Here is a 27989-nt window from a genome sequence, read left to right as displayed (position 1 = left end):
AGCAGAAACCAGGCTAGCCAGCCCCAGTGATTCCTGTCTGGCTCCTGCTGCACCTGGCCACACAGTCCCGGACATTCAGCCAGGCTGGCTCTGGTGCCACACGGTTCCTGGCTGCATGACTGGGACTGCATAGTGCAGCATGAAGCCAGCCAGGAACCACAGGAGCCAGGCTGGGCCAGCTCCTGCTGAGTCCTGTGGTCCTGGCCATGCAGCCAGGAACCACGTGATGCTGGAGCCAGTCCAGCACAGCTAGCAACATGCAGTTCTTGGCTGCATGTCTGGGACTGTACGGTGCAGCAGGAGCCAGCTGGGAACCGCGGAGGCCAGGCTGGCTCCTGCTGTGTTTTGCAGTCCTGGCCATGTAGCTGGGAACTGCATGCTGCTTGAGTGGTGGGTAGGCAGGTGGGAGGGAGCAGCAGTGGTGGGCGGGAAGGTAGGGAAGTGGCAGGGGAAGGGCAGTGGCAGCAAGTGGGGGTGGGGAAGTGGCAGTGAGCAGGTGGGTGGGAGTGCAGGGCCCGCACCGGTGCCCTGGGGCCAGGGTTGGCAGGGACCCAGGGCAGGGCAGCAGGAGCATGAAATCCGGGCTGGAAGGGGCTCTATGGAGTTGGGCCAGCTCCACCCCACTTCCTGTCAGTGGCCCAGCCATCTGCAGTCCTGGGGCTTGCCAGGACTGTGCACCACCAAGGGTCCCTGCCTCCCATGGGCTGTGATCACCCTGAGGACTTGTCACCTGCTGCTGCTGCTGGTGGGAGGGGCTGTGCACAATGAGGGAGGGAGGCATGTGTGGGAGGGCATGTTTGTAGCAGGGCTCCCACACATACACCCCACCATACGCATGCACCCACACCCCCCATGCACACCCTACACCCACACCTCCACATACACTCCAGCCACTCTCCCCCTCCACACATGCCACAACCCCCCCAGCCACCCTCCCCACACACACTCACAGCACCCCCACAAACCCCATACCCATTCACTTACACTTCCCACACCCTCTGCCACACATACATACATACCCACACACACACCCACAGCTCCCCACAAGCCATGTACCACCCACCCATACCCCCACACCCTCCCACAATATATAAAAGTAAGACTTCATTTTAAGCTATTATGCAATCACCTCTATGTACACTATGCAAACACATGTAAATCTGAACAAACATATTTTTGATATCAAATTAATGTATGTTATAGTAGATGTTTGATTTTTAGAATATAATTTGTTTTATTTCTGGTTCCAAGATGGCAATCCCCTTGCCAAAAGGAGTATTTCTGGGGGCAAGGGGAGGGACTTCCAGTGGCAAAGGTCAGGGGTTAGGGGGCCGGACTTCTGATTCCAAGACAGCAACCAGGGGGTGGGGCACCTGTCAAGGGGCGGGGCTACCCTTGGGACCCTGGACAGCTCGCCAAAGCAGCACTCCAGTCAAAATAATTGCCTGCCCCTGCCTTAAGTTATTTAATAGCAGTTTATTAAAATTATAGTTCCAGTGCCACTTATTACAACATATGAAAATATTCAGTTCCCTAATGAAGGCTGTATCCTGCCCTCATTCTGCGTGGAGATCAAGGATAGAAAAAGCTCGGAGAGATCTAAGCACATTTTTACAAAACAAAGGTCTGTCTGGTAAGTGAAGAGCAATAGAGCTAGCCCTTCTGAAACTTGTCATGAGAAAATTTATAAAACTTATAACTGAGGTTGCAAGTCTCTTGGAGTAAGAAGCACAGGCCTGATATTTGCATCTGCTGGAACCCTGCTGAGGCAGAAGGACTGTAAAGCAAGCCTAATTGGCTATACTGGTACAGTACAGCATGAAGTACAGGCTTCATCAAAAAGGCATAGCTGAGGAAAAGGGACCCAAGTGGCACATTTTCAGTGATTTCTTCCTCCTGGAATGGTCTCTTAAGTTATGGGCAGCTAGACAAAAGTTAGATACAAGCTTTCACACTGCTCTAACTTTCCGTGGTTCCAGAACTAGAGCCACAAAATACCATAAAGCCAGCTTTCCCTTGCTCTCCTAGGATCCCACTTCTATGTTATTTAGAACAGTAGCATAAACAGGGCAGGTGATGTGGGGCATGAGCTCCAGAAGCTCAGGGGGAGGCACCAGAATGGAGACAGCGGAGCTTGAGGACCCAGGGGGCAGGAGTCCCCTCATCTCTGATTGTAGGTGTGGCAGCAGCAAGAAGCGTAATGCCCCCAGGTGCAGAAACCCTTTTGAAAACCTGAAGCTGCTTTTCTAACCACCAAATACAGTGTTTCACATAGCCACTTGGGATGGGAATTGGTAGAAGTGGCAGCAGCTGGAGTGGGGCAAGAGAAGGCTCATAAAACCAGGCAGGTGCTGTGTTAATTCAGCAGGTGCTGGCCATGCTCACACCTCCCCCTGCAACAATGGCTATATTGCTTGCTAGCCCAGGACACAAGCCCCACTCATTACACCTCTGACTTAGATCCTAGTGTAGCAGGCTTGGGGATCCAACCCCCCAGTGTGAGGCACCCTGGCATTCAGGTCCACCTGTTGCACTCTCCAGTCACTGCTGTCATTCCTGGCATGCCTTTGGTATTGCATAAATTTGGGAGGCTGCTTTTAAAAGCCAGAGCAGCCTCTCAGGTGCTTCCCTCCTTGCTGCAGTCCACTGGACACACTTACCCCACTGCACAGTCCTTTGGGCCCCATCTGGTCAGTAGTATCTCAGCTCACCAGGCCCCTGGGCTTAGCTTGACTCACCAGGCATAGTTCCTGGGCTCAAACACCCATTATGAGCTACCCTCAGCTATGTATAGTGTAGCACTCTTCAAAGGACACTTTTTAGTGGTTGCACAGGGCTAATACTCCTTTTTGCAAAAAGGATACTCAACAACACTATCCCCAAAGCACCCTAGTGGCTTCCATTCACCCCCTTCTAGCTAGCTCCATACTTCACAGCTTCATATCAATGTCTAGTTGGAACTTGGGGTTTGCCTCTCCCTAAGAGACTTCACCACCTTCATTTATAGACTTGGCTTTGCCCTCCCTGAAGCTCTCCCTTCTTCCACCATCTTCTAGCTTCCCTTTTTCGGTTTCTTGTTTGTTGGTAGACACCAGGCCAGAAGCTTAAGTCCTCTCTGGGCTACTCACTAGATCACTCCTCATGCCCAGGGACTCCTTCAAGACAGACAAGGACCACTCTACGGCAGTTTTCAGAAAGCTCCTCTTTCCTGTGCCCTGACCCCAAATGGCCTCTCTAGCCCAGGATCTAGGTTTATGGCTAGGCTTTCTGGCCACCTTTTCCCATCATATCACCCTAGGTCTTTTAACTGAGTCCAAGGAATTTACATTACTCCTTCAGTTCACCACAGCCAGCAATTAACTGGCTACTTGTAGTTTAACTCCAGTATCTTATTTCTGCTTATTGCCGGTAAGCTTGTAGCTTGTTGCTTTGGAGTTGTTACCCTTTTAATTCCCTGTAGATGGCCCCAATTCAGCAGCCAGCAATGTCTGGCAGCCACATAATACTGCCCTCATTCTCTCTTAAAGTAACTGGTGTTACTTTACTAGCCCCCTGTTATACCTAGTATCAGAGATGATCCGAGCAGGGTGTGGGGCCCTGGGCAAATCAGCCTGTGTGTTGGACATGAAGCCAGCAGCAGTGCAGGGCCTGGGGCAGTTGCCCTGATTCATGCCCCTCTCGGGATGGCCCTGCCCAGTATTGGGGCTCCTGAGCCCTATAACATTTATCAGCTGTAATTATGCTAATTTATGCAGCAGGCAAGGATTTCTTGGGGGGGGGGGGCGTATTTTTTACTGGACCAACATGTAATGACTTGAAGAAAAATGTCTTGCATCTAAAAGTCTGTCTAACTTTATCCCAACTATGCCGCTGGTACCCTAAGAATTCTTTGCCTCTTGCATAATTCCTGGACCATCATAGCTAAAACATCACTCTGACAATACCAATGTATGCAGAACTATTACAAAGGCACAATCTGTTTGCCAGATTCATATAGGAATGGCACTCATTTAAAGCTCAAATGGCTACACAGGTTAGTTTTTCTTCCAAGGTCTACAATAATATGTTGGCTGTTGAACACTGTTTTATAACTGGTTTTCAGTTAGTCTTATAGTTTAAGAATGAGAATGTTTTCAATCTACAACTAATTGCCTTCTCAGTAAAATTTAAAAAAAAAGTATACATCTAAATCATCAAATCTTCCAGTCCAGTCTGACAGAATGAAGAAAAACATAAAGAAAAAAAGCGGGTTCTAGAAGAAAAGATTGTGAAATGTAAAATATTTTTCCTCACTCCATAGCCTTGAAGGTTATGCCCAATGAGAATTTTCCTTGGAATTTTCTTTTTCTAGGCTCTGATTCTCCCAGCTGAATATAAATCATAACACTTCATTTGAACGAGCAAGACTAGAGGCAATGATTGTTTGACATTACTGACTATTCCTTTTCCAAACCTATTTCACTGAAGGGTTTCAATCCAATCTTGGTCAGCATAAAGTGAATACATTAACATTTTTGCTGCATCCATTTTAGGCCAATAGACCCAAGCTGTACATTGTGTAATACTGTGATATAGTAGATTCTATGTAAGACTTCTTTGCTGTTAGGGTGCATTCTGCTTTTGCTCAAGCCTTTTAGCTACTTTGTCCAAATACACATGAGGCATAAGAAATGAATGGTTGCTATGGTCCCCATTACAATTTCAGTGGGTCTAAATTACTGCTTCCCTTACTGATTGGAGTGTTATCCAGGGTCCTTTTTAGCTTGTTCTTTCCACCACAGTTTTAAATCCTTCACTTATTTTAAACACACAAAGGCAATGCTTCTCTTCATTTTATCATTGCCTATAACAAATCTGAGGTTGTTTTTTTACATGAACATGATTTTGGAACTACTAGAACTCACTGTGGTTCAATAAAATTATTATTTTAATTAATGCATTTGTCATCTCAACAACTGACCCTTCTTTTCATCTACTGGTGGAGGTCTTCAATACCTAATTCAAAGTAGCTACACATGCTCTTGTGTGTTCAAGGGGACTTGATTGTTCCTGCTCTTTCTTGTCACCTGACGGATCAGATCCAGATGCGCACGCATATGAGGTTTGTGGTGCTGCAACCCTCTTTGCGTGCCCTATGCTTCAAATATGCAGCATGGGGGCAAAATTTGCTATTGGAAAATCCCAGTAGCAAAACAAACACACATACAACCCCCTCCCCCACTGCCAAACATGCTGCAAAAAAGCCAAACAAACCCCAACGTCTGCCCCCCCCACCCAAAAAACCCCCCAGTGCAGTGCACGCCACAGGAGTATGCATCAGCAGACATGGAGGCTCAGTCCTCCCAGGAGATGACCTGGCTGCTGGTCAGAGTGTCTCCACTCCTAGTTCCACCCTGGCTTCTCCAGCATGCCAGGGGAAATTTCCCTTAAGAGGGGGGTATTTTGCCCTGCACCAAAGCACGCATGCAGGAGCATGTGCAACGGTAAAAGTAGTGGCACAAATTTGTGCCACTACTTTTATTGCCACTGCAAATGCATGCCCTAGCATGTGGGGTGTGCCCAAGGGTTGCAGATAAATTATGTTCCTCTTCACTTTTGCAGCCATGTTTTGATTCATTCTTTATAAATGAAAATGTACTGTAATGAGTTGGTTAATAAAACTTCCCAAAAACTGATAATTCTCTTTCATGAAGGGAACAAAGACAACAAGGATGAGTACAAAGTCCTGGACTTGGGATGGAATAACTATATATACAGATACTGACTGGGGAATAACTGGCTAGGCTGCAATATGACAGAGAAGGACATGGAGGTACAGTAGACCATACTGGGTTGTATCAACAGGAATGTCACTTGCAAATCAAAGGAGGTGGTTCTTCTGCTCTATTCAGCACTGGTGAGATCTGACTGGAGAATTGTGTCCAGCTTTGGGCTCCACACTTCAAGAAGGATGCAAACAGTTTGGAAAGAATCCAGTGCAGAGCAAAAAAGCTGATTAGTGTCTGGGAGGCAAGCCTTAGGAGGCAGGCTGAAAGAACTAGGATTCTTAGTCTGGAGAACAGAAACTGAGGGGATATTGATAAAAGTCTTCAAATATCTGAAGGGAGATTATAAAGAAGATGGAGAAGGGCTTTTCTCTGTGGCCACAGAGGACAGGATTAGGAGCAATGGCCTCCAACTGCAGCAGGAGAAATTTAGGTTGGAGATTAGGAGGAACTTTCTGACTATGACGGTTGTCAAGGTACCTGAAGAAATTGTGGAATCTCTATCCTTGGAAGTTTTCAAGAGCAGGTTGGACAGACACTTGGCTGGGATGGTTTAATTAAAGATGACCCTACCTTGAGCAGAGACCTGGACTAGATGACCTTGTGAGGTCACTTCCAGTCCTACTTTTTTATGACCCTATGAAAAAAGTTTGATGTTTTTGAAATATGTTATCATTCTGATGTAGAATGAAAACAAGACTTCTGAATGTTTTTATTAGAAACAAAAGAAACCTGAGAGTGACAAAACAATTCCACAGCAGAGTGGATATTAAGGCATTTACCTGGAAGGAGGAAGATTCAGGTTTAAATCATTGCTCTGACACACAGCAGGGGCATAAACCTGAGCCTCCCACCTCGCAACTCAGGCCGTTTGTAGACAGTGCTCAGCATTTTCTAAACCTTGTTAACTGATTTGCATCACACAGTTTGAATCAAATTTCAATTTGAATTAATGGCTAATAGATGATTGCTGACTATCATGGTAGGGGGGCACTGACTATACACAGTCTATACACTTGACTGCCCATTAACAGAGGTTGGAAGTCAGATTTGATGTGAATATTTTGTTCTAACTAATAATAATTAGAACAAAATATACTAATAAACCTGTAAAAGCACTGCTACATTGTTGTGGCTATCTAAAGCCCTGTTCCAGAAGTTATCTGAGCAATCTACATTGTTAGGGTTGCAGTTATCTAAAGTGTTGTCATTGACCTGATACTTAGCAGGGTGAGGTGTTGTTGGCACCTTTGACTTTTTAAAGGTGTTACTTTATGCCTGATAGCCTCGATTGTTTTGCAAAAACCCAACTGAATTTCCCTTGCTGGGATTGATATTTGCAATGCTTATCTGAGATCCTAAGGACTGTTTTTCCTAAAAGCAACACTATATATACATGTTAATTAATACATTTTAAATTGCCTGATTTGGACTGCCCTAGTCTGCATTCACTTTAACCCGCATTCAGTGAGGATTACTTAATTCAGACTGGAGCCAATTTTAATTTGGATTACAGACATCCACATGTATATACTTACAGCTGTACTGCAGATTAAATTTATAAAAACACAGCCTTTATAAAGGGCCTCAATGCCCTAACCACTTGGTTCTTTTGGGTGGTGTCTCTCTTTCTCTGGTCAGAAAAATCCATCCTGGACTGGAGAAAAATCTGGGCAAACAAATTTTGACCACTTCTTCTCATTAGTATGTCTCTGTATCAGCACTTTCTATAGGACATCTCAGACTCATGTCATACAGCTATTGCTTGTAGGAGATTCTTCATGAATTAACTCCCAGTTATTATGAACGTGAATTTGGGAATAGGTCGATTTATTTTATCTCATCTGCCACCACATAGTTCCAGTTGGCCATGAAGTGCAACTGTGTAATAACTATAGAGTCCTAGGTGCCTAATTGGCTATGGGTTTGGTTTATTTTTGATGATCATATTGAATTTAACAAAACTGTTAATTTGGGATAATATGAAGAGTGGCCTTTTTCATAAATGCGTGACTGAAAACCAGAGTGAAAACACTTTCTGGGATCACTTTAAATAGTGGGATGACAGAAATTTCTCCCGTAACATTTTATTTTGTTTTTCTTTTCTGAAGTGGAAGCAGATTAAGCAAGGAACATAGAGAGTTGAGGTGTCATCTTATTTTTACTCCAGGCAAACCTGGAGAAGTAACGGCTGAAAAGTAGGATTTTACTTACTTATCGTAGATCCAGATTCAGGCCTGTTCAAAGAGCTGATGATAACAAAGCCAAACCCTTCATTCTCTTTGCGGTGGATGACAACATCACTGGTTTGTAAGCTGTGTGAACTAAAGCCCTCTGGGGGTGTAGCATTACTACTAGATACAGCATGATTACTGTTAGTGTAAGCAGCATAGTCACTTCTTGGAGAACTGTGGTGAGTAGACACTGAGCCTGGGCTTCTGCCATTCTCTGGGCACGGTTCTCCTGAAATATAAATCATATCATTGTTACACTCTGACTTGTTCAGTGGCATTCTGAGTTACAGTACATTTGCTAATGCAACATGAATACAACTGACTATCTACTGCACAGAGTACTGTGAATATTAAGTAGGGGAACTGTAACAGATGTGGAAAGACAGGAATCTACCTGATTATGCAAAGCATTCAAGGGCAATCAGATAATACAAACTGCTATATTGCCCAAATATGAGGGGAGAAATTCCATTGCAAAAAGCAGCTGAAACCTTGGTAGCAGAAAGTTGAGAGCCATTTTCTGGCCTATTAGCTGATGTGTCATCTAATGGAAAATGTGACTATCTAATCCAATATAAAAGTATTTGTTTCTAGATTCAAAGAATTTAAGCAGGCAGATAATAAAGGATTAGCTGCATAATTTATCTCTTACAAATTGATTAGCATACTCAAACAATGTTTATGGAATAGGAGAGCAATACAATGAAAAATAATCACAAGCAATTGTTCTGTTGATGCATCCACAGCAACAGTGCTCATTTATAAGTTTTAAAGATGTTGTTGAATACAGAGTTTAAATGATAAAAAATGCAAATTTAGTCCATTAACTTTTCAGCTATGACTTTAGCATAAGTAAAAGCAGAGAGGAAGAAAAATGTAGTGATATTAAGTATATCTTTATACAAGCATTGCTGGCAGACAGAAACTGTTAATAGTAACCTGAAGTTTGCACACAGAAGAGCGTAGCTTTATTCAGATTAATCATATTTTATCACTGTTTTAATACATCTGGATATTAGGGCTGTGCGAGGCTTTGGACAGAACGTCGGATCCGGAGAAGCTTCACACGTTTTGAGGTCTGAAGCAACACGTCTGGGTCGAAGTGCTGGCCTTGTTTGGCTTCCCGAAGTGGTTTGGAGCTTCTGAAGCGCTTCGGAGCCGCCTTGGATATCCGGCCATAGGATATAATGGGTGTGCAGGCCGGCTCCCAATCCCATCCTTGCCATGTGCGAGCTGGGCCCGTCTTTGTGCACGCAGGCTGTGGCCAGCAGCCCGGGCACGCGGGGCTGGAGAAAACTGCGGGGCGGTTTGGTACGCACGAGCTAGAATCAGTTACGGAGGCGTAATGGTTGATTGAAAAGATTATTTACTTACACCAAAGATGGTCGCGGTGTAGGCTGGACAGCTTTCCAGGCACAGCTCCGCTTGAATCCTCATTGGAGGACTCTGACAAACTCGGTTCTTTGACCCCGGAGTGGTTTAGGCTCCGCGGGTTCGGCAATTCTTTCCTCACGGAGTGGCTGAATCTCCGTGGGTTCTACTCGGTTCCCAGGTCCCCCAGAGCTGTTAAGACTCCGTGGGTTCGAAAATTGGGTATATAGGATAGGGATACGTCTAGGATTGCGCTCGGCGACGGGGAGAGGCCAGAGGCTGTTTAGACCTCTGTTGCCTTCTTAAGAGAGACGCGCTGGGTCTGCTAGGGTCCACATCGCTTAGAGATCTTCACACAGCACGAAGTCTCTTCCGCTTCTCTCCACTCCTTTGCTTTGCTTTGCTTTGCTTTGCTTTGCTTTGCTTTGCTTTGCTCTGCTCTGCTCTGCTCTGCTCTGCTCTCCGGCTTGGGCGGATCTAAATACAAATGGCGGGAACTCCTTTGCACCGTGGATCACCATGATGCAAAAGAAATGCACCATGCAAAGAAGGCTACAAACGGCGGGAAATATTCTTTTGCACACGGGTTCTCCTATTGCAGCAGAACACTCCACCGTGCAAAGGAGCTGCAATTTAGCGGGAACATAATTTAGCGGTGCCGAAGCACACACAAACAAAAAAACCCCACAACTTTGGGTTGTGACAATGGGAAACAATAAAATATCTATAACGTTGTTGTTTGTTGTCCAATTTGGATAAAACTTGCAGAAACAGTAGCTTCTGCTGAGAGCATGAAGCTTGCAAAGTTTCAAGTAGATTGGTGCAGGGGTTTGGGGGAAACTGCACCCCAAATTCTTGAAAGCAAAACTCATGTCATGTCTAGGTGTTATAACACAGGGGGGTGAAAGCTGCAGGGGTGGTAGCCTATGCTAAGGCCACAAGGCCTGCCATGTTTCAAGAAGATCGGTGCAGGGGTTTTGTGCCCACAAAGCCTGCCAGCTGTTGAGAAGATGGGTGCAGGGGGGTTCTGGGGCCCTGCACCCCTAGCTGCCAACAGGCAAAACTGGTGCCATGGGTGCTTGTGGGACTGACTGTGTCTGTCTTGGGGCATGGGAGACACTACTGCAGGCCTGGCTGCTAAGCTACTGTGTTACCAGTTACCCATCAATCATGATTCACTCAGGGACCAGCTCAATACACAGGACATAGCTAATGTAGCCAGTTAATCGCCATCAATTAGCACCTACAAGCCAGGCTAAGGAGCGGAAAGAATTAATACAGACAATCGACTGCCCCAAGACAGACAGAGTCAGTCCCACCAGCACCCATGGCATGAGTTTTGTCTGTCAGCAGCTAGGGGTGCAGGGCCTCAGAACCCCCCTGCACCCATCTCCTCGACTGCTGGCAGATGTCCTGTCCGCAGCAGGGGCCACCCTCCCTGCGGCTGTCACCCTGCTGCGCCTTAACACACACAGGGTTTTGCTTGTCCCCAGCTTGAGGGGCAGTTCCCCCCAAACCCCTGCACTGATCTTCTTGAAACGTGGCAGGCTTTGTGGCTTCAGTAAGAGCTACCATCCCCTGCAGTTTTGACCCCCCTGTGATGTAACACACAGCTGTGACATGAGTTTGGCTTTCAAGAATTTGGGGTACAGTTCCCCACAAACCCCTGCACCAATCATCTTGCAACTTGGCAGATTTCATGCTCTCAGCAGAAGCTACCATCTCTGCAAGTTTCATCCAAATTGGACAAAAAACAACAAAGTTATAGATATTTCATTGATTCCCCCATTATACCCTATGGCCGGATCTCCGAGGTGGCTCTGAAACTTCAGAGCTGCTTTGGCCGGATCGATGCAGAAACCTAGTCGGGAGCTCTGGATCAGATCGCAGCCATCCAAAGTGGCCGGATCCAAAGCCGGATCGGATTGCTGTCGACTTGCACAGGCCTACTGGATATAAAATAGCATGTATTTTGTTCACAGCAGTAGCAACAGACTAGTTATGTTACAAACTTCCTGAAGAGATTCACATACCCCAGGAAGAAAATGTACAGATTAGAAATGGAATGTCTCAGCATAAAATATTTTTGTCTTAGTAAAGAAACATGATCCAAGGATAAGCTGTTGAATTTTCAGGAAAGTGTGTCCTTTAGCAGACCTTGTGTGACTTTGAAATTAAGTGATTAGAGAGAATGGAAAACAAACAATGATTATACTGAGACATTAGAATTGAAAATCTTCAAGAGTTATTGAACCAAATCTGCAACTAAATGCCATAGTCAGTGACAAGAGAGATCTCATTTTCTGGCTGTCATGTTTTAGAAGGTTGAATACTGTTTATGTTGGTAGGGCTGTAACAAAAAGAAAATTATCTTTCCCTTCTGAATGATCAGGAGCTAGCTTAGCTAGAAATGAATGCAACAGATTGCTATGAAGTACAGGAAAAGAATGATAAAGGAGGGGAAGAGAAGTTTAGATGGCTGTTAGAGTTTTATCAGAAATATTTAACTTTACTTACTCTTCTTGCAAAAAAATAGCTTCTAATTTCTAAATGCTTTCAACTGACACCCCTTCCTAACAAAATAGTTTTCAGGGTTGGTAATGTTGCTATGTCAGTTCTGGGGAAAGAGGCAGTCTATGATTCTGCTGACAAGCTGTACAAAATATTCACGTCAAATCTTAAACTCCTTTTGGGTGATGTCTTCTAACCTCAGATTTTGCTAATTTTCTGACAGCTCAAAACTGGTGAACATCTTTCTACCCCGTCTCCTAGAGAAAGCCCTTGAAGACATGGAGGAGAGGAGGGATTCTCTTTACAGATTGGAGTTTTTTTTTTTAAAACTTATGAATAAAATTGCTGGGCTGTGTTTGAAACTGAAGCCAACAATATCTGCACAGCCCTTGTCTTGAGTCTGTGGTTTGGGAGTGTGTATAATGGGACCACCTAAGGAGATCTTTCTTTCTAGGGCCCTTCCTCTACACCTATTCTGTTTATTCAACCAGTACTGCCTGCAGCTTGTTCTTTCTCTCACGCTTATTTGTTCCTTTTATTTTCTTTCTAGATAACCTCAAGCTGTCTAAGTACTTTTATGCTTGACTTCCACAACTTCCAGATATCATTCACAGGACATGAAGCTATTAACCAGACAGAGGACAAACATATTTGTGAATGTCAGTGTATTAAATATTCACAACATTCAGCATGAATCTTTTCAATTGTTATGTCAGGGGAAATAAAAAGGAAGCCATTTTTAAAAAAAGAAGCAATTCTTTTTTTTTCTTTTGTTTTTTTCAAATTCCAGTTTTCCTTACATTTTCCCCCAGGTATTTCTGATTTTTCCATAAAGCAAACATGTTTGCCATGCAGAGAAAATTGATCATATTCTTCTCTCAGTTAAATCTGTGGAAGCCTATTGATCGCACTGAAATTGCATAAGTTAAACTTAGATGAGCATCAGACATACCCAACAAATACAAAAGTCTTATTTGTTTGAAACTGAATGCATAGATAACAAGGCCTTAATCCTTAGGTTACAATGTGCAGGCAGACATCTCTGCATAAACCCTGTTTCTTGCAGAATCAGGGCCTTAATGTTGTACATCAATATGAACTGAAAGCATTACAAAACTATAAGACTAATTGAAAGCACTGGGAAAATACTTCTGCAACCTACTTTTTGATGTACAAATATTTTACAACATCATAAGGAAAACCCAAATTCTTCATATTGCACATGCCCAGTTGAATGATAAATTCATGTCAACCCAATCAGTCTTAGGTGTGATGTGGGTGAATATATTTTCACTGGTTTTGTATTGTTCAGCTTATCTCCATGTAAATTATGCCTCATTGTTATTTAGAGAACATATATTATAATTAATTTAACATCCTATAGGTTCATAAGCAGGTAAACAGTAATGAGTCAGACACTATCTTTCTCACTGTGTCGCTATCCAGGCTAAAGAATAATTCAGGGTGTTTTACCTGGTTAATTCAGTTTTTGTGCCAGGAGTGCAGGGTGGCTAGTAGAACCTCTTACAAAGTTCTGTGCATAATATAAGGCAATCACACACCAAATTACAACTACTCTGTATTATTGCTTATCATTTTCTTGCCTGCGCCCTATCTCTACATAGGCTGATAAGATCTGCCAACCTCTAGGAAACTAAGTACTTCACATATGTTTAGTGTATTACCTTGGTTACTGGCCATTTTCCTAGAGTTTGGGGAGCTGCTTGGCGGTGTTGTGCCAGGTTGGAGGGAGGGTTTCTGGCTGCAGGACTCTAGAGTCAGTAACAGAAGAAAGTCAGTCCCAAGATGGGGGAAGACTGGTACAGAACTGACAGCATGCCAGAGGTGGGAGATAGGGACTATGAAGAACAAGAATTAGGTTGGGAACATAAACTCTTTGGCTCAAGGGGGTGAGCAAGGAGGTAACGGCAAGGGAGATGAAGCAGGGAAAGAAGAAAGACTCTTTAGTAGATGGAGAGGGAGGAAACAGAAGGGGTTGTTAGCAGGATTTTGCTCACTTTTGATCCCTCAGTAAGGTGCACTAATGACAAGTGTGTTCTCAGGGTTATATTAGATTATTAAACACCATTTTCTCTCCAAATAAGCAGAGATCTTAACTGAATGAAAACAGAACTTGTACTAATAGATGCTGCTAGGATATACATTAAAAAAAAATCCCATTCTGTGTGTGTTACTAGTAGCACCTCATTTGTTCCTGGTTGAAAAAATTGTAACTAATTTGTCTTCCATTCTAAATGTTGTTTTAAATGTGTCACTTTAAATGGTTGGAGAGAGGAACCAAACTACCCTGTTCCTAGAATTTATTTAAATAACACTAAAAGGATTGAGCCAGCTCCCTTGAAGTCCATGGCAGAATGCTAATTAACTTCAGAGAGGGCACAAACTAATATCAAACTAATAAAAGGCACCTTTTCCTTAAATAGCTTAGTCTTTGAGCCTGTTCCTGCTTGCCTTACTGACATGGATGACTTCAACAAGACCCGTGACACAAACAAAGCACTGTTTGGCCCTAAAATGGCACAAATGGGGAAGACATGGGACAACACAGCATGTTAAAAACCGGAAAGGCTCATGACATTACACCAGGAAAAGCAGTGTTACTTCTTGATTCTCTAGGAAGGAACACTGTGCTGCACTGTTTGCATGACAAATGCTGCCAGGGGATGGCACACACAACTTTTCAATTTTTTTTTTCTTTAAAATAGAAATATTTATATTGAAGTTATTTATTTATTTAATTTTAAGCAGTATCTAAATTATTATGCATCTTACTAATGCAGGATAAGACTGGTTGTTTTTTCCCCAATCTCCTTTTAACATACCTGTTGATAGCACCTTTCTTCTCACAGTAAGATTCACTTGCCCATTTCGGGCTGCATTATGCATGAGATCAATCACATATCGGTGGGTTTTGCCAGCTACTGGAATCCCATCTACATACACTAACTCATCACCAGGATGTAGACGACCATCTCTGTCTGCAGAGCCCATTGAAATTACAGCTCCAATCAGAATCTATACAGTAAAAAGAAAAAAAAGAAAAAAAACAACACAGAAAGGTTAAATACATGTGCTGGCTGAAGCCTGCCATACCACACCTAAGATTTTGCTGGCAGTTCATCTTACTTTTACTTTTCTGTTTAAATTAATGCTTTCATGTGGTATAGGGAAACAGTGTGAGAACAAAGGCCATAGTCACTCATCATGATCCATTAAAATGTCGTTCTATTTGTCTAAAAAATGAGAACTACAAGAAACCTGAGAGTTCTAGTCTTGTAACATTTACATCAAAACTGTATCTCAAAAAGTAATATATTACTTCAGTCACAAGTGATTGGGTTAGTAGTGGTTATAGCATAAAGTACTAAATGCAGTAGTTACAGCATAAAGTACTAAAGCCTGTGGTCTGTAGGAGATCTGACTAGATGAACACAATGAGCCTTTGGGCTTTAAAATATGAAAACTTGAGTACTACCCACCCAAGTTTCCTGACTGCTCTGCAGTATAAAACAGCTGTTATATTTTACCTGAAAGGTGATTAGTGATGTGTCAAATAGTCCCTGGAAACACTTTGCACCTGCTTTAGGGTTCTTTAAGAAAAAAGATCCTGAGCAACTGCTATTGCTGATGATAAACTTTGTTAAAGAACGAGCTGACTGACAAGAAAAAGAGGAGAAATGTTAGATACTTCTGTGTGGATGGTATATTTAGATCATGGACATGCTTAAATATGTATTTAAATGTAACCCTGTAAACCCAGTGAAAAAGGAATGTTTAAAAGACTCTAATGACTTTTTTTGCAGATATATTTTTTCCAGATGCATCTTTCCATGACGCATTTATTTCAGGGGGAAAAAAATCTTCCAGACTTTCTTTCTTGTTTCAATTTGGGGTAAGCACTGCATGATGAACAAAAAAAAGGAAAAGTAGCCAGGGGAGGGGAGTAGAGCTGCTCAGGAATTAGCATAGCCCAAAGCTGTATTAATGTCTGAGCAATGCTTCCCCTGCACTCAAATTTAATAGCACCCATTGTGGGACCTATAACTGTGGCTCCTCTGGAGATACTATGCAGACAGGCACCCATAGGAGACTTTCAAGGGCTAGGTTGTGGGTCAGATTCATACAGTAAGTATTTCCACAGCAGTGACCTTGAACTCTGACAACCATTCAAAGTTCTGCAGGGTCTGAGAAGGCAAACCTCCCACAAGAAAAAAAAAGTATTCGAAGCAAGCTTCCTATCAAGAACCTTGTAAAGTTTTCCTTCTCTCAGGTCTCCCAACAGTCCTCTTTTGTTTCCAAAACATCGCAAAAAGAAAAAAAGTCACAGCATTTTCCTTCTTCCTACTGTTTTCAAGTTCCCTTTAAGTTGTGACAAGCTGAGTTCCCAGAGATTTTCCTTTTAGATATTTCATTCTATTCTTCAAAATGCTGAAAAACATCTCAAAGGTTTGGAAAGTACTTTGTGCAAAACCCAATGATAAAATATTCATTTATGCTCCTTTACTGGACAATAAAAAGCAACCCAAAGCTATGTTTAGATAGATCTCCTCTCCAAAGCTTTTCAAAAGGTTTTGATTTTGTGTCTCCAGCAAGTAAGGATTTGCAGCTAATTATCCAGGAAGACAATGTTTGTTAACTCACTATAGCTTGAAAGATTAGCATGGGAAAAACCTGTTCCTTAATTTATAATCAGAGTACTTTTCACTTACTTTATATCAGAATCCATGCTGATAAAATATCAAATAGTCTGCTCTCTTGAACCTTTAGTCTGCCAGTAGGAAGTAGAACTAGAAGTGCTATTAGTATTCATTGGCTTCATCTACACAAGACAGTGACTCCACAGCAACTAGTTACTACTACACAGCAGTGTTGTGTGGCACAAAGTGCGACGTGATGCTACTACTGTGCACTAGTAACGAGCTACTGCACAGTCAGTGTCACCTAAAAGACATTTGGTGATGCTGCTGTGTAGTAACTGTGATTACTATGCAGTCATTCAGTACTTGTGTAATTACTAAATGACTGTGCAGTAATGACTGAGCAGTCAGCATCTCGTGGAGACGTAGCCAGCTCTAAGTTATAGTCATATACTTGCTCCCTGAAAATATTTGAGTTTCATATCTGAATTACAGTTAGGCATCATAGTGGTGGTGGCTGAGTACCTATAAATGAAAATGTTGTTACATAATAGATCTTCTTGCCTTTTGATTAAAAATTATTTTTCAACAAGTTATGATTCACTGGGTGCGTCTACATATGCATTAAGGTGTTTTTTCTAATGTGCATTAATTTTAGTACCTCCAATGTGAGGTACTAAAGAAATGTGCATTAGGCTGCCTTAGTGCTGAGTAATGAAAGCACACCATTTTCAAGTAGGCTATTTTATTGCACATTAGCATCACTGCATGTTTTTTTATGTAATGCTTTAATGCGCAGTAGTATAGGCTACTGTGTATTAAAGCGCACGTGTAGACTCACCCGCTAAATAATCATCATACATGCATAATGATTTTCAAAAGCACTAAAATAAGCAGTGACTGATAAAGTTAGGAACTGACCAGTGGCTTGACTTGTCTCTTATCCTGTCTCTGACCAGCATTACCAGATCCTCCAGCAATGTAAAAAGAAAAGACATTGTAGACAATAATAGAATAATTTTTCCATAGAAAAAGTTTTTTTTCAGACCCCTGTCTAGTTAGGAGTGTTTTAAACCCTGATGCATGAAAATTTGTATTCCTTACTTTGAAAAAAAGAGTTTTCTATCATGTTCAATACATGAACCAGCATTTTGTTTCTGTTTTTTGTCTGAAGTTGTGCTTTGAGTGGTTGTATTTGCTGACCTATTCATTCAGGCCTTTTTCTTGAGTATTTCCAGTTAATTTAGCATCGGGTATACTTTAAATAGTTTCTTTCAATAATTTCTTTCAGTGCCCATTCCTTCTTTTTTGCCAATATGGTATTTGATCTGTCCCTACAGAACCCATTTTCCTAGCCTTCTAGGATCTCTCTGAAGTTTCTAACAGGCTTTTTTTTTAGTGTTGACTAAATAATTATTTTTTATCTGAAAACATTGCCACCCACTGTTCATATCCTTTTGGATCATTAATAAATTTAGGCCTAACCTTGCAGTAGCTTAATGACACTGCACAACTCATCTCTATTTTATAAATGTCTTTGTGCATACAAAGCAAGCGGAGCACTCCTGTTGAACAATTTCTTTCTAAATTCTGGTATCAGATGGACAATATAACCTGAAGCAAACTCTACTAGGGTCCTACTAGTGTGTTGGCACCATCATTTTTTAAAAAACTTTGTGTAAATTGCTTGTCATAAAAAAGTATTGCCTCATGTTAAGAAATCCAATGCTCTCTTTAAGAAACTGAAACCACCAAGACAAAAGCCAATGAAAATTTCCTTTTGTTTTGTGTTACCAGAGCACACAGCAGGGAAGCTGAAAAACAATATTTCAAAATGCCTTGCTGCACATTTCAGTGGGAATGAAGTGATTTGCAGGTGCCTTTCCTTGTCTGAATGCGAAAAGCATGGGTAACTGCAGATGGGCTGTGCATGGGGGAGCAGGGAGTCAGTGAAGGATTGGAAATGTAAGGTTGAAATGTTTCACTTAAAATCCAAGTTGCACAGACATTATGGAAATATTAGGTTTGTCTTCTTTGCAGATGATAAGTTTGATGATGCAAACAGAAGACAGTCAACAGAGAGATTTTCATACTGTTGGAATGATGACACTTTCCTATAGATTACAGGTTAAAATTGTAAATGCCTCTTATATTCATTGTTAGAGTGACTTTGTATTTAGGAAGTTAAGTCCTAATGAATTTCAATGAGGCTTAGTTTTCAAGGTTTTTTTTGAAAATGGGATTTAGATTCTAAAATCCCTAGGCAAGATTCAAAGTGCTTCTTTAGGCACCTAAATGGGACTTAGACAAAGTTTGGGGAACTAAATTTCAAATAACAATTCAAAATGGTATTATGCCAGCAGCCACAAAATTCATGAGAAATCCCCATGCTGGACTTCAGACTTCTCTAGTTACCTATAATACAATCTCTGAGCATGTGCAGCAGTGAGTCAGGGGAAGTGCTTAGGCAGGCCTCAGCATTATGTTCCAGCCTAAGTTCTGCTGCAATTAAAATACTGCTAGGAAGCATCTAAGCTCCACCTAAGTACCTGGAGAGACTTCCACCATCAAGAAGAATAATAATTTTGCCTAATCCACACCAACAGCATTGACTTTAGCTTGAAATGAGTGGTGGCGATGCCAACCTTTTATCCAATAATCCTGTAGCTAGAGTATTTGCTCAAGAACTAGAAGGGCACAAGTTTTAGATCCTCTTTACTCTGACAAGATTTGAATTTACAGCTCCTACTACCAAGAGAGTGCCCCAACCACCAGGCTCTGAGCCAGGCTAGACTGAGGCTCATCCATCCCTCCTTTTGAAACTGGACCACTGGATAGCCAACAGTGCGAAAGGCTTGGGGACAGAAAGAGAACAGGAGAGGGGGAACCTGGCTCTTTGGTTCCCTCTTAGCCCAGTGGTTATGGCCCTCTTTAAGGAGCAGGGAATCCTTGGGGTCTGGTATCTACTGCCAGGGTTATTTCTGTTTTTAACCAATGACTGTCTAATGTAAAATGTATAGATATGTCTCAGAGCAGGGGCCACAACCCAGGACTACCCCCTTCCACTGGAGTGCTGTAGCTAATAGACTACAGATGCAAAATTCCTTTTCCTTGTTTCTGGGACCCTTGCACTTTGAAGTTTGAGAGTATCAGCAGAATTTGGGCTTTGAGCACCTCGGTGGCCTGAGTTTTGTGCACGGCCACCTGGAGAAAGTCAGTCACCTACAGGATTAAATGGTGGCAAAATGGCATTTTGGTGCCTAGCTCCCTTTGTTCATGTCCACAGTGGGGTGGCAGGGTGCTGCTGTTACCATGTCTCTCATCTTCCCGCCCAACATGCTCCAAAACCAGAAATATATTGAAGAGGCTATGCCAGGGTATCACTGTGGCTGGTCTTGAGACTTTTTGGCTCAGATGTGCTTGAGAGCAGTAGCTGGGGTGACTCTGGAGTGGCCTGACCTGCAGATCTCTGGGTTTGGCATGTGTGTAGCAGGTAGGTCTGCCATGTTCAGGAACGTCGGAGCTGGGGGATGACACCGTCACGGTGCAGACACGCCTTTTGTGGATGATGATGTATATGTTTCAGAATAGAGGAGTCACCATTATAATGTCCTTATTTATCAACACATCTCTATATATAAATATGGGGAAATATACTAGTTTCTTAAACACAACCATATGAATTAAAATACAACTGTCTGAAATACATTTTGTTTGTATTGTTTTGACTTGATAAGATGTAAATGTTTTCTAAGAGCAGGCTTTTTTATTTTATGAAAAACCACAGCGATATGTTTTAGAATTGTATGCGTCCCCTTTTTCATGTATCCCTCTGCCTGTAAGACAGTTATTCCAGTTATTCTATCATTATGTATCTCAGGAGCTTGCAAGGATGTACATCCCCCCTTCAATAATATAAAACTCCTATTTCTGTGTTTGATGAATCACAGGTTATTGGTCCTTAAACCCATTCCTGGTACATGACTAAATGTCCTGTGACTTTGGTCAGTTTGCATTTTAGGGGAATTTCTGTAATTGGGTAGAAAAAAAAGGAAACCATCCTTCCTGGCAGATTTATTATATCCTATTTTTTAATTTAGAAAAGATCCTTTTGAAGCTGTTCAGAGATTTGCAATGTAGAATAAATCCAGGTTAAAGTAGATTACAGCACTCAGAGCAGATGAAGTGATCAAAGGTACATGACCAAGGCAATCCATCATGTTGTTATCTCCTCTTTGAGCATGGTACATATTTTAATATGTATGTTGGAATTTTCTCAGTATATGACATATGATATGATGTTTTCTAATAGATAATACATGCATTATTATACTGTGCCTTTAGGCTAGGGACAAATGTTACACATAAACTGGTTTAAATGATCAGGAACCAGTTTAAACCTGTAACAGAATAGAAGTTCAGTGCACATAAACCAGTTTCAGAATGGCTGAAACTGGTTTTAAGTAAACCTGGTTGAATATAGTATCAGATTTAACTGATTTAGGTCAAACTGGTTTAAGAAACTTCTGTCCCAGACCCTTTCCTGGTTCAAGTTAAATCAGAGTCCCCCAGCATTTTGCAGCCTTAGGCTTGGCTTTGCTGTCTGCTCCAGAGAGCAGGGCTGGCCCCGCCCCTCTGTTCCCTAGCTGGAGCAGTGAGGGCTGGCTCAATGGCCATCCCAGACAAATCCCTGCTGGGGTCTGGAGCCAAGGAGGGGAGATAAACTTCCCTTCCCCCAAGTACGGAGTTGCCCTGCCTTGCTTACTTAGTGCTGGCTGCAACTGTGGATTACTAATCCCAGAGGCACCTGGAAGTAGGAAGAGGAAGTGATGAATAACCCTGCAGAGTCCTGCTGCTGTGAGTCTTGACTGCAAATCCCAGAGACCTCGGGGGCAGCAGGAAGAGGAAGCGAACACACAGCCCATGCTAGCTATGTGCCAGAGAGCCATGCTTTAGCACTGCCTGGCTTCTGACCTGAGCTACTGCAGATATGTGACTGCACTTCCTAAATCAAAAGTGAATGTCTGTTCATTTGCTTTTTAGTTCAATCTTTGCATCTTAGACTAAACTGCAAAGACTGAATCAATTCAGCCTCGGGCTTTTTGACTGTCTGTACTTAGCCTGACAGAACAGAAGTTCAGTGCACTTAAACTGCTTTCAAAATGGCTGGAACTGGTTTAAAATAAACCTAGATGGATGTAGTAGTTAAGTGATTTAGGTCAAGCTGGTTTATGGAACTTCTGTCCCAGATCACCTCAACTTAACTCACAGTCCTCCAGCATCCCAGGATGCTGTCCATCCCTGGGCCGTGTTCTCTGCTTCAGCAGAGCAGGGTGGCCCTACCCCCAGCTTTAAGATCCCCGGCAGCCTGGAGCCTGATGGATTCCCCTGGCCCTGCCATCTCCTCCACCGGGGGAATAGGCCTGGCTTCCAGCTGGGGTAGGGGGAGTAAACCCCCAACTGCAGGCTTCCCTGTATGCTGGGCACAGTTTGGCTGGGGGTCTGGAGCAAGGGGGGCCCACCAGCTGAGGAAGTGGTGTGGCTGGGTGATTGCCCTGGCTCCCAGCTTCGGTGGGGGTAGTAAAAAAAAACCCCATTGTGGGCTCCCCCACCATTGCCTGGCACAGCCTAGCTGGGGGTCTGGAATAGTGGGAGGGAAGGCAGCCATTCCCCCCACCCCAAATCCCCTCCTCAGCCTGCCTGCTGGCCAGGGAGAGGACATGGCTGGGTCATTGTGCAAGCTCCCAGTTCCTGGCTCAGGCGGGGGGAGTAAAGCTCCCACTTCAGGCTCCCCCCCCACTCTGCACCAGGCACAGCCCAGCTGGGGGTCCAGAGCCAGGTAGAGGGGGGAAGTTTCCCTCTGCCAACTCCCTCCTAAGATGGGCCCACCAGCCTGGGAGGGGGTATAGCTGGGTTATCACCTCTGTGATTGCCTTGGCTCCAAGACTGGGGGTGAGTAAAGCCTCCACTGCAGGATTCCCCACAGCCGGGAGCTGTGGCAATCACCCGGCCATGCCCCCTCCCACTTGGCTGGTAGGCCAGCTGAGGAGGAAGTGTGGGGTAGGAGGGCCCTCCCACTTGGCTCTGGACCCCCAGCCAGGCTGTGGTCCACATGAGGGAGAAGCCTGCTGTGGAAGCCATTTTACCTTCCACCCCCCACAGTGGGGGCTTTACTCCCCTTGCCCAAGCCGGGAGCTGGGGTCATCACCCAGCCACTCCCCCTCCGTGGCCAACAGGCGGGCTGAGGAGGGAATGGAAGGGGTAAAAATGGCCTCAACTGCAGGCTTCCCCTGAGTCCAGCACCCAGCACAGCCCACCTCGGGGCCCAGAGCTGGTGATGGGGGTGTTTCCCACCCCCCACCCACTCCCTCCCCAGCTGGCCAGCTGGCCAAGGAGAGGGTATAGCCAGGTGATTGGCTCAGCTTCAGCTCTGGGTGAGGGGCGGTGGGGGAAGAGAGGGAGAAACATCCTGCTTGGGGCTTCCCTCTTCCCCCTTTACCCTCACACTGGGGAGACCCCAGCTGAGGGTCTGGTGCAGGGTTGGGGGGTTCCCTCTACACCCCCTCCTCAGTTGGTTCAGGCTGAAGAGGGGGCACTGCTAAGGGAACCAGCTCAGAGCATGGAGGAGAAAGAGAGAAATGCTTCACTGGGGGCTTCACCCCTCCCTCTTCCCCGGTACCAGGGAGACCCTGGCTAGGGGTCCAGTCGGGGGTGGGGGGTTTCCTCCCATGGCCCCTCCTCAGCTGGCTGGAGGCTGAAGAGGGAGCATGGCTGGGGAAGTCACTTGTCTCCTGGCTCTCTACAGTGGCCAGCAGGCTGGCAGGCATGCTCTAGTGCACCCCCCAGCATGGACCACTGCAGGGATCTGGCTGCATTTCATGTTTGAAAAGTGAACATCAGTTCACTTTTCTTGATTCAATCTAGGCAGTTTACAGAAACCTACAAAGATTGAATCAATTCAGCCTTGAGCTTTTTGAGTATCAGTACTTAGCTTTAAAGAAAATTTTCACTGGTTCTAGTGAGGAAAGGATTTCACTGTGCTGCATAACATTTCAGTACATCTGAAGTAAGTATTTCCCAAAATGAATGATGTTGTTAACAATGGTATTCACTCATGCATGCACTTTCAAAATTAGAATCTGAATCTCTTGGTTAAACTTAGTACTTGATCTCTGCATGTCAATAATTAAAAGACGCCAGCTAATATTCACTCCCCAACAAGGTGAGGAGTGCGCTCTTCTTAAATTCATATGTACTGATTTGTAGAGACACGGTTTAGATGGAGATGCTGACAAGTTGAGAAACCTGTCTTTTTCAATGGATGAACAAGAAAATGTTATTTCTGCTAAGAGTCCTAGGGACCCATCCCTTTATGATTATCATACAAAGTGATAGTTTTCTGACATTTACAAAAATATTTAAGTTATAAAATGGAAAGTCATGAAAAAATAACTCACAGGCTGTCCAGGTTCATCTCCTCCCAGGATTCTGAAGCCAAACCCAGACTCCATCCTCCGAAGGTGAACATCCAGCTCTTTGTAATCTGGACCTGGTTTAAAAGGAAATACCAGTGAATAATATGTTTGTATTTTCCCTTGAATAACCCTGTGATTTGTGTATTGAAAATGGTTAATGAGTCCTGTTACAGCTGGTGAAAACTGTAATGAAACATAGTACATTGCACCCAGACAAAGAGAAGACACAAGCACTTGAATATGAGGCTATATCAGAAGATGATGACATGTAGTAAAGTACACTGACCCCAAACTAGAAAGCTGTCACACGTGACTAGTATGAGAAAAAATCTGTCCAAGATACAAGGCCTGGTATGCTGCCTTCTTCCTATAACTGCTTTTGCCTTGTGTTTTGTTGGTTGGCACATTGGCCATGTCTACACATGTGGCAGATTGTGCAGTTGTTACTGAAAGGAAAAACTGTGCAGAAACCGGCGTTACTGCACAGTACCATTGCCGCATGGTTTTTGCCCAACGCTACTGTGCAGTAACTTGTTACTATTATGCAGTATTGCCACCACACGGTTAGTGCCCGGCAACACTACTGTGTGGTAGCAACAAGCTATGGCGCTGTAGTTCATTGCTGTGGCACCATGGCATCTCGTGTTGATGTGCCCAGTGATGCCCTTTACTTTGTAACTTCATTATAATTCATTAGAACAGTAATCTTCAGTGGGAGCTAGACATACAAGAAAAATTATCAGATCCAACTACAAGCCAATAGTTAAATAACCCTTACAGAAAAATAATATTTTGTCCTATGCATGGATATAAAATAGTAGAGTGTTTGATATATTTAATAAAGAATTTCATTCTTTATTCAATAATACATTGAATAAAGAATTTCAAGGAAAGCTGTCAAAACCCTAAAATTTTGGGGTTTAAATGGAAAGCTAAGAAAAACATTAACTTAAACACTTCTATGTTGTTTCAATTAAAGTCTCAATGGCTTTATAAATCATTAAAATTCTGCTTTCAGATGACTATAACTTGGCTATAAAAATATGTTCTGTGCTAGAACTTGTCATACAAGCTTCTAGCTGAAGAACACTTTGCATTTTTTAAATTAAACTCTTAGAGAAATAGCTTATTTTAAAGTTAGTAATGTACTGGGTAAAAAAAAATACTAATTTAGAGTTTCAGGCTTTCATGCACTCATCATTTTAAAGAAAATACAGTAAAATAGTGAGCACTCAAGGGACTGACTAAAATCGGCTGCTTTAACAAAGATGGTCATCTAGTCAATATATTGGAAATAAAGTGTGACGCTTACCTAAAACAGGGGTCTCCTGAACACATTTCATTATAGTCCATAAGTTGGGATAATGCTTTTCAGCATTTTCAAGCCTGTTACATCATGGACTTCCAGATTCATACTGTTTGAGTTCTTTATTGGTCAAAAGTGGTTTTGCACTCTAACTTTATTTCCCCCCACAAATTGTAACTTGTCAAATTCTATATTGTGCCTTCAGGAAGTGGAGCTTTAGGTGAAGTAGGTTAAAGATAGTTGATCTGAAGATTCCTGGGTACTAATAGTTACAGGTTTCCATAATGGGCTCTGTTTGGACTATGGCACCACTCCAAATCTTCATAGCATCACATGGAGCAGGCCTTAGCCTTGCCCCAATGCACTCATCTTCCCCCAAACCAGAGCTCTCAAGGGGCATATGAGGTTACAAATGTTGGTGCTATAGTACAACTGTGCTGGATAAATTCTCACCAGACCATTAGGGCATATTAAAGGGCCCTCTACACTGTTGGAATAGTTCATTGGGATATTTTTGGGAGACAGAGACTGTTCCAAGAAATATTAAGAGGGACACTTGTTGCAAATGAGAAGAAAGAGCTTCAACAATGTATGAAAACAGTTGGCATCATGGTCCATTGTGGGTCTGATCCTAATCCTTGAAGTCAATGAGAGATGTTAACAGTCTTAGTATATCAGATCCCTAAGGAGTCAGTCTTTTGATTGAAGGACACATAAGGATCCCTGTATCTGCATGAGTTCATACTTATGGAAAGAGCAGGGCTTAACTGTCTACTGATCCCCACTGTCTCCAAATTAACTAATAATTTCCCATGTGACATTTATCAAATGCTTAACTGAAGTCTAGGCATAATAGATCTACAACATTTCCCTTGTTTAGAAATATCAGTTTGGTTTTTTTTAACCAAAAAGAAATATCAGATTACTGTAGCAATCCTGATTTGGTAGATTTGAGAAATTCTTCTTATCAACCTTGTATTTTGATATCCCAGTCCTTTCAATATTTTGCTGTGTTGATTTTCTGCCCATCTTCCCTCTTTGGTATAACTTCAGTGCCTGCTCTTAAGATTCACGCTTTGAGTATGGGTTTTTCTGTGAGGGATTGTTACTTATGCCAAATTTTGGCATTTTCCCTGGTGCAGATAGTAATTTCTTTTCATAGTCAAAGACAAAATTTATTTACTTAGAATAAAGTAATACTATTATGCCCTAAGGTCTACTAAACCCTGAATATAAGTATATATTCATTATAGAAAATGCAATTTAGTAAACTAGGTTAACACCTTGCAATCTACCACAAATAAGTAAAAATGGGTAGTTCTTTGCTACAGGAGCAAGGCAGAGACTGAATTATGACAGCTTGCTTCCTGAAGCAACATTTTGCTCAAAGCCAACTTGTTTTAGTTAGGTGATGCATTCCTTTCTCTCCCTTTATGTGGAACTCTGAGTAGCTGCTTCATTGCAATTTTTCTCTGTGCATGAATTGATATGGGTAGCCTGAACAGGGGAATGAGAATGTGTCTTATACACCCTTACTTTACTGCAACTAACTGTTGGTAGTATGTTATAAAGTTTCAGTGGGAGTAAACTTTTTAATAGAATATTTAGCCAGAAAAAAACAAAATTAACCAGTTGCCAACTTCTTAAACTGTCCCTGTGATTATGAGAATTAAATAAGACAAACAACGATCTCATCACAACACAGTAAAGCTGCTACAGAAAAATGGGACATTCTGACTGGTGGTTCCTTATGAAATGGAAGTGTGTTTTATAATACAAATATTGCACTTCGGTGTATTGTTAGTGATCAGAGAGATCTCATACATGCGAAGGTGATTATGATCTTTCAGTTTATTTTTTGGTATTGTATTCATTCAAATCCTGAGGTGCATTTCAGATTGATAAACGTGTACACATTTTTTTAAGGCATGAGACTAGAAGAGACGCTGTTACAGAAAATGATTGGTTCTTTTATGGATGATTCAATTCCTACAATGCAAAGAAAGAATTTTAAATTAACCATGTAACTGGGTTAACTTTCTACATGGGATGATGCTGTAAAAACTGCCTTCAGGTTTTTTCTTAAATCTCTTCTACCTCTTAGTTAAAACAGGAACACGTAGTATTATCATTAAGAAGTCTGCAGTTTTACAGTGTTTATTAAGTTCTCCTGGTATGAGTAAACATGATCGATCTGAAGATAACAGAAAAAAGGTCTACATGACAGTTAGAGGACAAGTCAGGAACTTACAAATTATTCTTATGAATCATGGTTAATGTAAATGTGCAACACATTTATTGTAGAGTTTCAGGTGTTCTTGAAAAATAGAAAAAGATTGAAAACCAGTTATGAACCAAATCATCTGACATTAGTGGATTTTTTTCTAAAATGCAATCAATTTTGTTTTTTTCTACATATGCAAAGGAAGAACCTAGTAAATAGGGGCTGCAGTACAGAAAATAGCAGAGCTAAAAAGGAAATCTGTATCCTCTGGAGTTAATTCAAATGTCTATATAAAGGGAAATGTGTAATCAATCTCTAAGCCCCAAAAGGTGTGGGAAAACAACCTAAATCCCTATTTCTGCAATTATTTAAGCACACAAGTTAAGTAACTTACATGTGTAAGCAGCATTTACTTTAACAACATGAGACTTCAGGAAATTGAACC

General features: G+C 42.5%; 1 protein-coding gene across 1 annotated transcript in view; it reads right to left on the bottom strand.

Annotated features, from left to right (window-relative positions):
- MAGI2 (membrane associated guanylate kinase, WW and PDZ domain containing 2) overlaps positions 1-27989 on the bottom strand; it is an 880265-nt gene that overhangs the window by 84571 nt on the left and 767705 nt on the right. Inside the window, exons 12-14 of the mRNA XM_025209602.1 lie at positions 23997-24088; positions 14725-14917; positions 7980-8228 (exon numbers count right to left, since the gene is read on the bottom strand). Of these exons, the coding sequence (XP_025065387.1) occupies positions 7980-8228; positions 14725-14917; positions 23997-24088 (534 nt within the window). The remainder of the gene's footprint in view (positions 1-7979; positions 8229-14724; positions 14918-23996; positions 24089-27989) is intronic.

The sequence above is a fragment of the Alligator sinensis genome, unplaced genomic scaffold (assembly GCF_000455745.1).
Source record: "Alligator sinensis unplaced genomic scaffold, ASM45574v1 scaffold670_1, whole genome shotgun sequence".
NCBI lineage: Eukaryota > Metazoa > Chordata > Crocodylia > Alligatoridae > Alligator > Alligator sinensis.
The sequence above is the reverse complement of the archived record's forward strand: the minus strand, read 5'-3'. Positions and strand labels throughout refer to the sequence as shown.